This window comes from Phoxinus phoxinus (genome assembly GCF_949152265.1).
Source record: "Phoxinus phoxinus genome assembly, chromosome: 1".
Lineage (NCBI taxonomy): Eukaryota > Metazoa > Chordata > Actinopteri > Cypriniformes > Leuciscidae > Phoxinus > Phoxinus phoxinus.
This window is the reverse complement of record NC_136876.1, coordinates 17,144,215-17,158,754: the sequence shown is the minus strand read 5'-3', so window position 1 is coordinate 17,158,754 and position 14,540 is coordinate 17,144,215. Positions and strand designations below refer to the sequence as shown.

Sequence of the window (14,540 nt, the reverse complement as noted above, 5' to 3'; positions counted from 1 at the left end):
GCTCTTTTCAAAACTAAAAACACAAGGAACTTGCATTTAAATATCGTATCGGCTGTATTTTCAGATCTCCAGGAAAGAACATCTGTTCGGTGTTAGCTCAGCCCTAACCTCAGATAGCTTGGTTTTTACTTCTCACCAGACAGGCCACAAGAAGCCGATCTGAGGAGACATCAAGCTATTGGCAATCAACTAAAGCACATTACCCAGGTGTCCTCGTTTCAGAGTCTAAACGTTCAGCTAATTTATGCATCGGCCGTCTTTATTTTCAACTAGTTTTCAGTTCTCCTCCACTTTGACTGGCTTCGGAATCCGGATTATATTTGATTGCATGACTGATGCAATATAGGCTTGTACTTGTTGATGATTTCCAGATGGGCCTGAATATCAGCACATTAATGTGGATAATTATTTGTTTACCCGCTCTCTTAAATGGCACCAACCCAAATAGGCCAGCGCAGAAAGAAACGAGGGAATCTATTCAAAGCTGACTCCACATGGGATTAACGTCTTCTCTTAAAAAAAAAACAACACCATTTTTTTAATTAAGCTTCCAAACTACAATCAAAGATATGACGCTAGATAGTTGACAGCTATTTGCATCGCAGCTATAGCAGGCCTCCGTCAAACAGCGACAGAAATGCATCTGGGTTATGCTTTGATGACAGTTGGAATGAAGAAAAGTTCGACAATAACAAACAAGGCATCCTATAGTCTGTTAAACAAAAAGGTTTTTATGTTGACTGCAAACTTGGAAGCGGAGTACGTCTCTGACATCAAAATCCTTTATTTTGCAGTCAGCGTTTGATTTGTTTATTGAGAGAGTGGATATATTGATGTTAGTGTGGCAATTATAATTTAGATGTTTTGTATAATTTGTTAAATAGCATGTGTGTCAAGTGTTACTGCCCCCTCTGGTGAAGTGGTGTTAGTTCACCTGTCAACTGGACTCGATCTTATGACCAATCAACATTATGACCAAGTCATTTGACACAGGCTGTTGGTTTTTAGCTTTTTCTTCGATTGCAAGCCAATGATGTGATGTTAATGAAACGCTGGTTATCTGCATGTTGTCATGTCCATCGGTTTCATTGTCATAACTGCATAACTAGTCATAATGATTAGTAGCATATAGCCCTACATTAGTCTGACATCAAATAGCATTTTAAGAAGTCTATACCTGCACAAATCTAACTGTTACAAATGATCAGTACTATTGCTTAAGTACAATAGGCCTATATATAAAAAAAATAAAATCAAGTCAAATTTAGTAAATGGTCTGAGACAGTTCAGTGAAGGATCCATCAGACTTAATTAAATCAGTAACTCATCGGTAAAAGAACAGACTCATACGAGCCATTTATTGAGGAGTTACACTAGCCCACGTTAAGTTTTTGATGTAGGCTTCTAAAAAAAAAAAGTGATTTGTTCAACAATCGAATGCGAGCCTTGAAAATACAATGCATCAAAATGCAAGCACTGATAATGAAATGCATTTTTTTCAATTAGTACAATTCAACATGCTTCAACATTTGTTATTATTTTACTTCCATGGGACTACACTGCTTGCTCTTATATTTTTTTCATTCACTAAGAAAAGAACCAGAAGAGTAATTTATTTGTGAATACACTGCAAAAGCTACAAAAAAGCTACGCTACGGACAAAAGCTTTAGGTTTTTGAATCACTAAAAAGAACTGGCTCATATTAGTCATATCTTCGGCTCGCACAAGTATTTTATCCGGGAATCGGACTACACTGGTGTAACCGGTCCAACTCAACCCACTCCAAGCAGGATTCGTACCAGCGTCTCCGGCATGGGAGGCGGGTGCGCTGACAAGGACGCCAGTGTGCCTCTTGAGGCCAGGGGAGTGAGGTTTACTCGCACACCACTGGCCTCCGTTACATCTGGTTGAGCTTTATGATTTTGAATCACTAAAAGGAACCGGCTCATACGATTCATTTGTTTATGTTTGGGAATCGGACTACACTGGTCACGCTTTACATTTTTTAATCACTAAAAACATTTAGCTCATATGAGTAATTTGTTCGAGAATCGTTCCCACTTTACGCTTTCATTTGTTCAGGAATCGGACTACACTGGTCATGCTTCGTTTTTGAATCACTAAAATTAACCGCCTCATACGAGTCATTTGTTTGGGAATCAGACTACACTGGTTGCACTTTATGTTTTTGAATCACTAAAAAGAACCGGCTCATTTGAGTGATTTGTTCGGGAATCAGACTACACTGGTGGCGCTTTACATTTTTGAATCACTAAAAAGAACTGACTCATACGAGTCATTTGTTCAGGAATGGGACTTCACTTGTATAACCGGTCCTACTCGACCCACTCCAAGTGGGATTCGAACCAGCGTCTCCGGCATGTGAGGCGGGTGTGCTAAAAGCACAGGACACACCAAGCCGACGTCAAAGAACTAGCGGCGACGAAAGCTGACTGTTGTCGCCTCGCGTTGGCTGCGCCTTGGCCAAAAAGCTGTGCTTGAACACACCAAGCGGTCTAAAGGTGACTGTCAACTAGCATGTGCTTTTTTCTCCTGTGTTTAAGTATAATATCTGTCTACATCAGCAGGTATCAATAGTCTATTTTCGTCAGTTAAAAAAGGGAAACCGAAACTAGGACTGCAGATACAGCTCTTGCTTACTGTACATTGTTGAATATCATTCACTCTAATCACTTTCTTCATTCCAGTTGGCTCATGTTATTATGAAAATATTTGTGCATTCGAATACTCAAGATGACGTAAAATTATAACAGCCTTCTGTCTGTACGCTCTTGACTTCTTTTCCCGCTTTCATCACTTTTGCTTTCATTCTCGTGCACTGACTCGTTCTCTAAACGGAACAGCCAATCAGAGATCTCTCTCTCTCACCGACGCCAATTCAACATGCTGAATCAGCCCCAAAAAAACCCAATGGCGCCTGACAAGAGCTAACAGTGTGGAAAACACAGAAAAAACTACGCCGACCAATGCTCAAAAACGTCTCGACATTGCCCGACAGCCGACTGCCGGCTTAGTGTGTTCTGGCCTAAAGAACGCACGTCTCCAGCATCAGTCGCCAGTACGCCTCTTGAGACCAGGGGAGTGAGGTTACACTGGTCGAGCTTTTTTTTTGAATCACTAAAAAGAACCGTCTCACAAGAGTCATTTGTTTGGCACTCAGACTCTACTGGTCGTGTTGTTGTTATTGCTTGCATCTCGCAACGACTCGACAGAAACACGTTTCTACACGTACAGTACACTGTATTTGTATTGCTTTGCATTCAATGCACACAGCAAACTCACAATCACAACTAAGATTTTTAGAATATAATGCGTTTTTTAATAAGCCGCTGATATAGGCCTAATTTTTGGTTTGTTTGCTGTGGCGCAGATTCAGCAGAAGGAGAATCGCCGCTGTGATTCTTAAATACAGGGCTGGTTTTGAATGAACATCAGTGGAGAAAGATGCCTTTTGTGTCCAGATGGTGTAGTTACGACATCTACCAGCAGGGGCTTAACTCTAACCATAAGTTGTATAACTTGTTCTGCACTGTTTGTGCTACATCCATGAATGACTTGGGACTGTAAGGTGAGGAACTCAGAGCACCAATCAAAACACTCTTTTGTATGGGCATGAAAAAGTGTATCTAATTATTTTTTAATGCCACTCTCCTTCCTTTAGTTTTTTCCACTAATGTTAATGAGCCATTTGCTTAAAAAAACTTTAAATATCTTATATTTTGAATATATGATTTATCGTTTTTAATAGCTCATAATCAGACACGACTCTGGCTTGCCGTTCCTGTGCGGACAGAATCAATGTTTAGTGCCCAAAACAGCTCTGAAAACAAACAATAAGCAATCTAACAGCCCACCCTCCTCCTCGGGTTCATTATTACTGCTGTTCCTCGCTCATTTCGCTCTCGCGGCTCCTCTAGAGATGGAGGTATGAAATATCACATTTTCCCAGCATTTCTCCCTGAAGTGGCCCTGGCACGCGTTCACACGGCATACATTTCTGCTTTCATATATTTCCCCCTCTCACCGCTTTTAAAAAACAAATCCCCTCCCTCCCTCGCAGGGCTTTGATGTGTGTGCCGTGTTACCTGGGTTTGTAGAGCGGTAGTTGTGTAGAAGTTCTGTCGACTGTCAGTTTCTCTTATCTGTGAACACATGAATTGGGATGTATAAAGGTGGATATCGTGAAAATAGTTTTAATTTGGGGTTGTTGTTGTTGTGAAGTTATACATTTAAATGAACGTAGGCCTATATATGCTAAAACATGTCCAGGTCACGTTACACCCCAAAAAGAAAAGAAAAAAGCAAATAGCAGATTATATTTAACCATAAAGAAATGTTTTATTATTTTGAATAGCTTGAGAAATCACACTTGTTTCTGTAACATCACTAAAGATGCTTTTGCTAACCAAGAAAACCAGCCAATCAGAAACGCCCTCTGATTCTGAATCATTTTGCTAGTTCTGCTTTGCTGACGTGTTTTAGTGGGCGAGGTTTTTGAGAAAGGGTACGTCGATCCAAATGGATAAGATCGCAGACAGCGATATAACGTTTTGCATTGTAACATTATTTTCATGACAATTGATAAAAATTCTTATGGTAAGTAATGCAGACCTTTTATCCCTAAATTCCATTATTTTCGATGATTCTCATAAACAGTAATAAAATGTTCAAACCGGCGCTATGTTGATAAATCACATATTGTAGGTCTAAACGACTACATTCTCACCTAAAAACTCTTAAAACTGTATTTCGTGACACAATAACAGTAGTATTTGTAAAATTAAAGTAGGTTTGCTCCTCCGCCATTGACACTTGCTGTGAGAAATGCTGTATAGATCAGGCAGAAACAAGCAAGAGTGATACGGTTATGGTTGGAAAAGGCTCTCATCCAATCATATTCGAGAACCAGAACTAGCAGATTGCAGCTGGTAAATCTGATCACACTAATGAGATCACTTCTGAAACACTAGTTCTGGTGTTGACCTTATGAGAACCATCCAACCCATCTCACGGGAAAACCCAACTAATGGTGGCGATTTCGAATGAATTTTTACTATATGAATCATACAAAAATGTACGATTTTTTTTTTTTGAAAAATAGTAAACATTTAGCTCCTCCCCTAAACTTAACTGCCACCGGGGCAGATGATCGTATGAAAACCTACAAATACGAATTCATACTAAATAGCCACCAATTCGCCAAACACGTATAGTTGCGAAGTGCAATGAGATTGCGTTGCAAACATCTGAGGCTTTAGCGAAGTCTCCATTTCATTGCTGTCTAGGAGAAACTATTGAGATTTTGAGATTGGCAACACTAAAAACAATGCAGAATGCCTAGCCAAGCACCACTCACGCTTCCTTCAGAAAACGTAAAAAAGCTGGTCCATTCAGCCATTTAAGTTTCTGTTCTAATAAATTCTGAAAGTAGCAGCCAGTTTTATCACCAGTCTTGATCATACAGTTTGATTATTTAACGATTTGTTATCAACCAGACACGTCTCACATTCGTCACGCTTTTATTATGATTGCTACACCATTCCCATTTCCTATTATGTGTTATAATCTTCATATCAGGGCAGTTTTGAGATCCCCTGTGAGCAGACACGGACTGTAACAGGCCCATCATTGCGCATTAGCAGACATTTTGAATATGGCTGTTCATCGTTCGGCTCTAAATATGTTTGTGTTGATACTCAAGAGTTAATTATGACGGGCCTAGGGACCGGTTTCGCTCAGGGCTGGCCATATGGATCGGGCATATGCTGTGTATATATAGAAAAGGGTGGCATGTTTAATTGACGCAGTTCCACGCTCCTTAAACATCCACAGCGAGGGAGAAAGAGGACAGATCTACAGGGAACTACATCAAACAATCAGCGGAGACTCAAACACACCATCTTACTTTAAAGTGTGAAGGCAAACCAAGCGGAAGAGAGGGACTCATCTGTCTCTTTGTTTCACCTGCCCCTGTGTCTCCGTCCATCACTTTTAGAAAAGCTGTTTGACATGAATAAAAGAGTATATTTTCATATATTATGATATGGAGCACAGTAGTAAAAACCCCAAACCTTCTTTGGAGACTAAATAAACAGTGTTTCTACACATTCTGAAAGTATAACAACCAGCTGAGTTGGTTGAACCCTAGTTCTCGTTCTTCAGTTTGTTTAGTTAAGCGCTTTGACTTATGGATGTGTTGTGAGAGAGCGAGAGAGAGCGTATGCAACCTTTCATTGCTGTGGATATGAATAGCTGGTGTTGCAGCCACATTTTGGTTAGCCAGTGTCTGGGATCTATTATAGTATCGTGTGCGCACACACACATCTTTGCGTCTGTTATTTTAGTGCTGCATGTATTTTTATAGGAGTGCATTTTAGAGACAGGTTTAATCCAGGGAATGTGTGCAGCAGAGTTTGCTTGCTCTGAAATACAGTATATATGTCTTTCTCCTGAGGACAACAGGAATTCTCCGTGTCTGGCATGCTGGGGGTTTCTTTAGAGGTTAAGGGACGGGTTATTAGAAATATTAGATAACTTTAATATCTCAAATGTTTTTGTTTTTTTACACGATAGTACGTAGGCTACTTAGGTAGCTTAGAATCTCATTATATATATATATATATAATACAGTATATTGTATAGGCCACATTTACGTATATTTAAATCCAACCATCATAATTATTATATGAAATATATTTCATATTCCATTCATCCAATCGTTCCATCCATCCATCCATCCATCCATCCAACCACATCCAACCAATCCATCCATCCATCCATCCATCCATCCATCCATCCAATCGTTCCATATAATCGTTCCATCAATCCATCCAACCAATCCATCCATCCATCCATCCATCCATCCAATTGTTCCATATAATCGTTCCATCAATCCATCCATCCATCCATCCATCCAATCGTTCCATATAATCGTTCCATCCATCCATCCATCCAATCCATTTATCAATCCATCCATCCATCAATCCATCCATCCATCCATCCATCCAATCGTTCCATATAACCGTTCCATCCATCCATCCATCCATCCATCCATCCTTCCATCCATCCAATCGTTCCATCAATCCATCCATCCATCCATCCATCCATCCATCCATCCATCCATCCATCCATCCATCCATCCATCCATCCATCCATCCATCCATCCAATCGTTCCATCCATCCATCCATCCATCCATCCAATCGTTCCATATAATCGTTCCATCCATCCATCCATCCATCCATCCATCCATCCAATCGTTCCATATAATCGTTCCATCCATCCATCCATCCATCCATCCATCCATCCATCCATCCATCCATCCATCCATCCATCCATCCATCCATCCATCCATCCATCCATCGCGTAGTAAGACACATTTTGTTGATTCTGGAACAACATTCATGCCCAAAAACATAGTCCGAACCCTATCCCTACCTTTAAACCTAACCCTACCCATAACTTATCCATAAAACAAGAGTGAAATGATGAATAACTGATGCAGAAGCACTAAACCCTGGTTGTAAGCCTAAACTTGACATAAACTATAAACTTGTCCCTCGAATCTGATAAGTTGATACGAATGTTGCTCCAGGATCAACAAAGATGTCAATCCAGGAACATGCTGTACTTGGTGAAATCACATTCACCGTTAGTACATATTTATGATGAAATACAGTATGTTTATAAAGCCAACCAAAGGATGTGATTTTTGCATAAGTGTGGTTTTAGTTGTTCTTACATTTTTATATAAACTTGATGAATCATGAATGAATCATGATGCAGATTGCACACAAAAATGTCTCGAACTGTGCTCTTATTTGCCCAGACACTGTGAAATCTGGAGTCAACAGTCAGATTTCTTAATGTGGACTCAAACATTTCTCATCAAAGTCTATCGAGATCAAATGATCTGAGCTGCTATCCACATACATTTTAAATCTCTATATTCTCACTGTGTCAGTGTGAGTCCCATTTGTGTCGTTTTTATTCCTTAGGAGACAAAGCTAATACTTCAGATCTGGGTTAAGTCTTATTAAGATCAACCCATGTGAGCTAGAGTTTCCATCTGGGTTTTTGTGTACTAGTTAATCACTTTTACTTTAAAAACCAACTGGTATTGACCTCTTGCCCCATAATACCGCTGTGTGAACAGACTTTGCTTTTGCCCCCGGCTTTGCTGTGTGATTTAACATCGTCCCACTAATGGATAAATTGGAATGGGGGTTTATTCAGTTCCGCACACCCAGTCAGTGCACCTCCCAGCATACAAATGAACTGGGATGAATGGACACGACGCTCTGAGAAAAAAAAAAAAAAAACACCTTGGCGGTCGTGTCGGGAGACAGAGTCGCTGTGTGAGAGGTTTGTGCTGAATAAGTCACGGATATACTGGGAAGTCAGGAGGTGTGAACGGGAACCAGTTCGGAGAGTCTGGTCTGACTGTGCACAGCATGCAGAGCTCAAATGAGTTTAAGAAGAAACCCGCTGGTGACAGGCGCACGAGTCCAAAGAGTCTAAAGTTTGGCCAAGATGTGTTCAGTCACAAACTTTCAGAATAGATTTGAATCTTTCTGAAGAAAACCTGTGGTGTTTGCACATGGGTGCTAAGCTGTTTCATTCTTACAGGCTCAAGTGATAAGAATCCACCTTCAAATGTCTTTGATATTTGCCTTTGATATAGGCTACATATATGTATATTATTTTATTTTAAAATTATATAAATACATTTTATGTTTCTGTACTTAAAATGTAATATTTGTAATATTTGTGTTAGTTTATATACATTTATTTAAAAACAACTAAATACATAGGCCTATAATATAAAAATGGGGCAGGATGAGTTGTATTTTTAAATTATTTATGTGATTATTTATTTATTTATTATTTCCAATTTTGTTAATGTCCAAATATTAGTATTATTGTTAATATAATATATTAGGGTTGTGCAACGATTAATCACATTCAATATAAAAGTTCTTGTTTACATAATAATACATGTGTGTGTACTGCGTATAATTAATTTGTATATAAATACACACATATGCATGTATATATTTAAGAAATATTTGCATGTATATATATTTATACATCATTTATATTATGTATAAATATAAATTATATATTAATAACACATTTAACTTAATATATACATTCATGTGTGTGTATTTATATATACAAAATAATTATACACAGTACATACACACATGTATTATGTAAACACAAACTTTTATTTTGGATGCGATTAATCGTTAATCGAACAGCCCAAATACACACACACACACACACACACACACACACACACACACACACACACACACACACACACACACACACACACACACACACACACACACACACACACACACACACACACGTATATAATGTATGTATATATGTTTATTTATTTATATCTAAAATTTATTTTATGCTTACAATTAAATATATACATTTAATATTATTTTTATATTTATGTTTATTTATTGTATTGGTTTTAAAAATTAAATATATAAATATGAGTTGTATTTTTAAAAATATGCATGTGATTTATTTATTGATTTATTATATTTTCCAATATTTGTTAAGTGTCCAAATGTAGTTAAAAAATGTTAAGTTGAAATGTTTTAAAGTCTTTAAGTTCCACAAAGGGTGTTTTTTTTTATCTCTTTTCCCCCCCGATGATTAGAGTTTTAAGAAACCAAAACTCTGAAAGAACTTTTTGAACATCTAAAGAACCATATAGCATCTCAAGAACCCTTCTAGAATAGTTGTAAAACAGAGTGAAGGGTAAAAAGTCGCAACAGTATTGTGATTATAATGCTGATGACTTATAAATGTTCTTATTATGTTTCAGGCCACCGAACCGTTCCTGGTGAATGAAGACCCGTCCAGAGGTCCCGGGATACCAGAGTGTTTCGTCGTGTCTGATTCCTACAGGGTACGTCTCCATATTACGCCATTATTCCTTCAGCATTGTAATTGATGTTGTGTCGAGTCAAAAATATAACCATGTTTATTATTTCCATATGCACATATGCATATGCAGTAAAATCCTGCAAAAAAAAGCAAGTCTCATAATTTTACCAGAGCGCTGTTTTCTTGTGGGAAATCAAAATTATAACCTGCATACTTCTATAAAATGAGAAGTATACATGAGGGTAAGACTGCAAGGAAGGGAGGGCGAAGAAAAAATACAGCGAAGCAGAAAGAAGTGCAGCTTTTAAAATTCCACCCAGCGAGCGAGCTGGATTTACAGCGATGGGAGTGAAATAAAATGGCCATAAAAACAGAAGGGCGGGACGGAGAGATGGAGAGATGGGAAGGGGAGTCTGTGGATGACTGAAAATGAGACTGTTAATGAGCTGGGAGCCGGATTTCTATTCCTCGTTTCCAGCGGATTGCTTTTGCCAATGTGGGGTGTGGGGGGGATCTGGGTTGCTCCAGCGTCTCAGAAAGCAGGCATTCGCAGAAATGGAGGGAAAAATGATGAAACGTGATTGGCTGACAGTACAGAAAAGGGCTGAGGTGTAAAATATAGCCGTGCTGGATATCAGGAATGTGTCAGACTATATCGTCCTTGGGTTAATTTAGAGGGAAAAGGAGGGCCTGGCTATATTTTGTGCTGATTTTTGCAGCAGTGTGTTTTCCTGTTTTTATTGTGTGTATAAACCAGTTCATTCTAAAAGTTTTGTCATTATGTTTTAGCTGATGAATCAGTGTTTAGATTTTAATTTTGAGTGGATCTCAACTGGTGGGTTGTGACCCGAAAATGGGCCTCAGTTTTGATGTATGATCTCGGACAGCAGGGAAAAAAACATGCTAAATGCAAACAATAAAATGCTATTTAACCATATTATCGTGCATGTTTATGATAGCTTATCAACCTATATATAAGAGATGAGAAAACAATAGCTAACTTTGTTGTTGAGGTCTGTGCCTTTAAATCTAGTTGAGAACCACTGAACTTGACCATGTTTAAATGGGTGGGTGATTATGATTTCACATTAGTTAGTGTGTAATGTTGCTGTTTGAGCATCAAACAAAATCTGCAAAATGATAATGCTCAAAGTTCAAAGCAAAGGAAGATATTTGCTTTTAAAGAAATAGTTTTTTAAGGACTACAACAAACGGCTGGTAGGGACTACACGACATTCCTCCCGGGTTAGTGACATCATCACCAACCCTAGAATTGACATAAACCCCGCCCCCGTGAATGCGATTTATAGATTATCAAGACAGAATATGCTAATCAGTGACTAGAAGATAACTACACGTAAGCTACATAAATTCATCAACTAACCATTCAGAAATGTTGTCTACCTGTTGGGCGTGAAAAAACGCACTTAGAGAAAACCTTTCAAGAACTGGAGGTTCTTCAGGTTCTTTCTTTGGGGAACCAAAAATGATTATAACATCACTGTGAAAATTCCCAGTTGGAGCTTTTGTTTCCAAGAGTAAAAATCCTCCCGATGAGTAAATGTAAATCTAGATCTAATGCTCTATGTAAGAGCTGTTGATTTACTCCTCGTGTGTGGTTGTGTCGTGTTCGTTTAGTAGTCTTGTACCCACTCAAACCACTAAATGTGGGGGACATCTTGAGAGGTGGTACATGAGTTATCATGTTGTGTTTGGAGAAACCTCCTCTCCTCTCACCACTGCAGGGCTTTCAACTGGCTTTGTGGCATTTTGTTACAAATCAGTTCAGGATCCTGGGGTGAAAAACACTAGGATATTCTCTCCATCCATCCATCCATATATCTATCTATCTAATCCACATCCATCCATTTCATCTGTCCATCCACCCATCCATCCATCCATCCATCCATCCATCCATCCATCCATCTAATCCACATCATCCATCCATCCATCCAAATATCATCCATCCATCCATCCATCCATCCATCTAATCCACATCATCCATCCACCCATCCATCCATCCATCCATCCATCCATCCATCCATCCATCTAATCCACATCCATCCATCCATCCATCTAATCCACATCCATCCATCCATCCATCCATCCATCCATCTAATCCACATCATCCATCCATCCATCCATCCATCCATCCAATCTATAATCCACATCCATCCATCCATATATCTTCCATCCATCCATTCATCTATCTAATCCACAACCATCCGGCCATCCATCCATCCATCCAATCTATCTAATCCACATCCATCCATCCATATATCTTCCATCCATCCATTCATCTATCTAATCCACAACCATCCATCCATCCATCCATCCATCCATCCATCCAATCTATCTAATCCACATCCACCCATCCATATATCTTCCATCCATCCATTCATCTATCTAATCCACAACCATCCATCCATCCATCCATCCATCCATCCATTCATCTATCTAATCCACAACCATCCGGCCATCCATCCAAAGATAAAATATTATACCTTAATTAATATTATACCTAACATAACTTAAAATGTATTTGATTAAAATTATACCTGCAGTGTAATTACAGTTTTTCTCAATCAGTCTTAACATTCTCTCATTCTCAGTCTTAACATTCTCTAAACTGTAAGCTCCGTTGTCACGACTGTTTTCTGGAACATCAGAACTGTATGGCATGTCTGCAAAATGCAGTAACTCACCAAAAACATTTAATTCATGCTTCAAAACCTAGTTATTATGTCAATAAATTGGCAAATGACACCAAAATAAAAAGTGTTTTTGTCATCGCATGAGCCACACTGGTCAAAATGTTTAGATGTTTTTTTTTCTACTTTTTTTGTTGACTCTAACTGCTTTCTACACTGTACAATAATGTCAATGTTTTGTTTGTGTGAATACAGATTCAGAGAGCAGGTAAAAGATTGGTTGGTTGTACAGTACAGAAAGCAGTTAGAGTCGGATTGTAGACAATTTACTTACTCTTTTGCACACATGTACCAAAGCACATGCAATTTGCTTAAATCAATAAGAAATTCAAATCTGATGTGAACAAGAAACTAATTGTTCAAAGATCTGAACTTGTTGTTTCGAGAGAAAAAAGCGATTGAGAAAAACTGTAACGTCAATGATATGATTTATTATGGCTGAATCAATCCGACCAAATTCGAATCTCACCACAAAAGGGACAGATCATGTGGAAATAATTCCCTTAACAATTGCACGTGTTCTCTTTTTACATCATATAATGATTCACAGATTTATTTACATTAAAATCATACTACAACTGACATGAACATGTCAAACATGCTTGACAGCAAAAAAGAATGGTGAAAACGAGTAAAGTATACATAGAAATCTATACATTTGAACCTAAAACGCTGAGCTTAAGTGATTAAAGGTGGTTGACAAATAACAGGTGAAAGGTCACATGAGGTAATGACGATGACGACTCACGCAGGTATGCGTTTCCTGTGTGGTCGTCCAGAGCACTTTCCTCTCTCTCTCTCTCTCTCTCTCTCTCTCTCTCTCTCTCTCTCTCTCTCTCTCTCTCTCTCTCTCTCTCTCTCTCTCTCTCTCTCTCTCTCTCTCTCTCCTCTCCCTCCCTCTCTCTCTCTCTCCCTCTCTCTCTCTCCCTCTCTCTCTCTCTCTCTCTCTCTCTCTCTCTCTCTCTCTCTCTCTCCCTCTCTCTCTCTCCCTCTCTCTCTCTCTCTCTCTCTCTGGTTCCCTGGATCTGTAATTGGCCACACAGAGCCCAGTTCTCTCTTTGTTTCTACTGCAGTGGCTTGCGGTGGAACTGCACAGGCCTCATAAATCTCCAGGCCTCCGGTGGCACATCCAGCCTTCAGCTCCGGTTCTGCTCAATGACTTCACCTCCACCAAAAACACCCACCCAGGGACACGCTCCAAAACTTTATACCTCCACTCGCCGCCTGCTCTTTCCTTAATGTTCACTCCTTTCATGTTTTTGCGAGGCACGTTCATTTTGAAGTTTGAAAAAGGACAGGCGCTGCCATCGCTACAGTGTGTGTGTGTGTGTGTGTGTTGTAGTCCAGATGATTTTCTGCCCGTCTTTTACAGCTAATACAATACTGAGGACAATACATTTGCATTTGACAGTCACAAATACGGTACATTGCAAATGTCTGCGTACCATTGCAAAAACGAAGTGTCGTAGAGGCCTGCAAATGACAGTAACACCTTCCATTATTCATGCATCTTCATATATGTATTTAAAAATATTACTCAAGATATGCAGTAGCGTAGTTACCTATATTTTTGGTTTCTTGGTAAAGAAAAACATTACTTTTTCATAAAAAAAACATTAGTTTTATTTGGACTGACATTTGTGTGTTTGCAAGTTATATAACATACATTACAATATACAGAATTTTTTTTGGTAGTTATAACATTATAATATCTAGTATGTATATTTCAATCTATTATACATTTAATTGCACATTTATGTAGATATATAATATTATATGTAAATATTTTATAATTAAATAATTTATTACATTTTATAATAAAATGTATTACATATTTGTTTTGTACATACATAAATATGTGTGTGTGTGCAATATATATATATATATATATATA

The 14,540-nt window shown here is 38.5% G+C and overlaps 1 protein-coding gene and 1 long non-coding RNA gene across 12 annotated transcripts in view; one reads left to right on the top strand and one right to left on the bottom strand.

Moving 5' to 3' along the window:
- nfixb (nuclear factor I/Xb) overlaps window positions 1-14,540 on the top strand; it is a 192,487-nt gene that overhangs the window by 37,068 nt on the left and 140,879 nt on the right. For all 11 annotated transcript variants that reach the window (XM_079631820.1, XM_079631831.1, XM_079631835.1 and 8 more), the window contains one exon: window positions 9,874-9,957. In XM_079631820.1, coding sequence (XP_079487946.1) covers window positions 9,874-9,957 — 84 coding nt within the window. The remainder of the gene's footprint in view (window positions 1-9,873; window positions 9,958-14,540) is intronic.
- LOC307009028 overlaps window positions 1-14,540 on the bottom strand; it is a 28,696-nt gene that overhangs the window by 11,632 nt on the left and 2,524 nt on the right. The window contains exon 2 of the long non-coding RNA XR_013799942.1: window positions 4,108-4,164. This is a non-coding gene — a long non-coding RNA (uncharacterized lncRNA). The remainder of the gene's footprint in view (window positions 1-4,107; window positions 4,165-14,540) is intronic.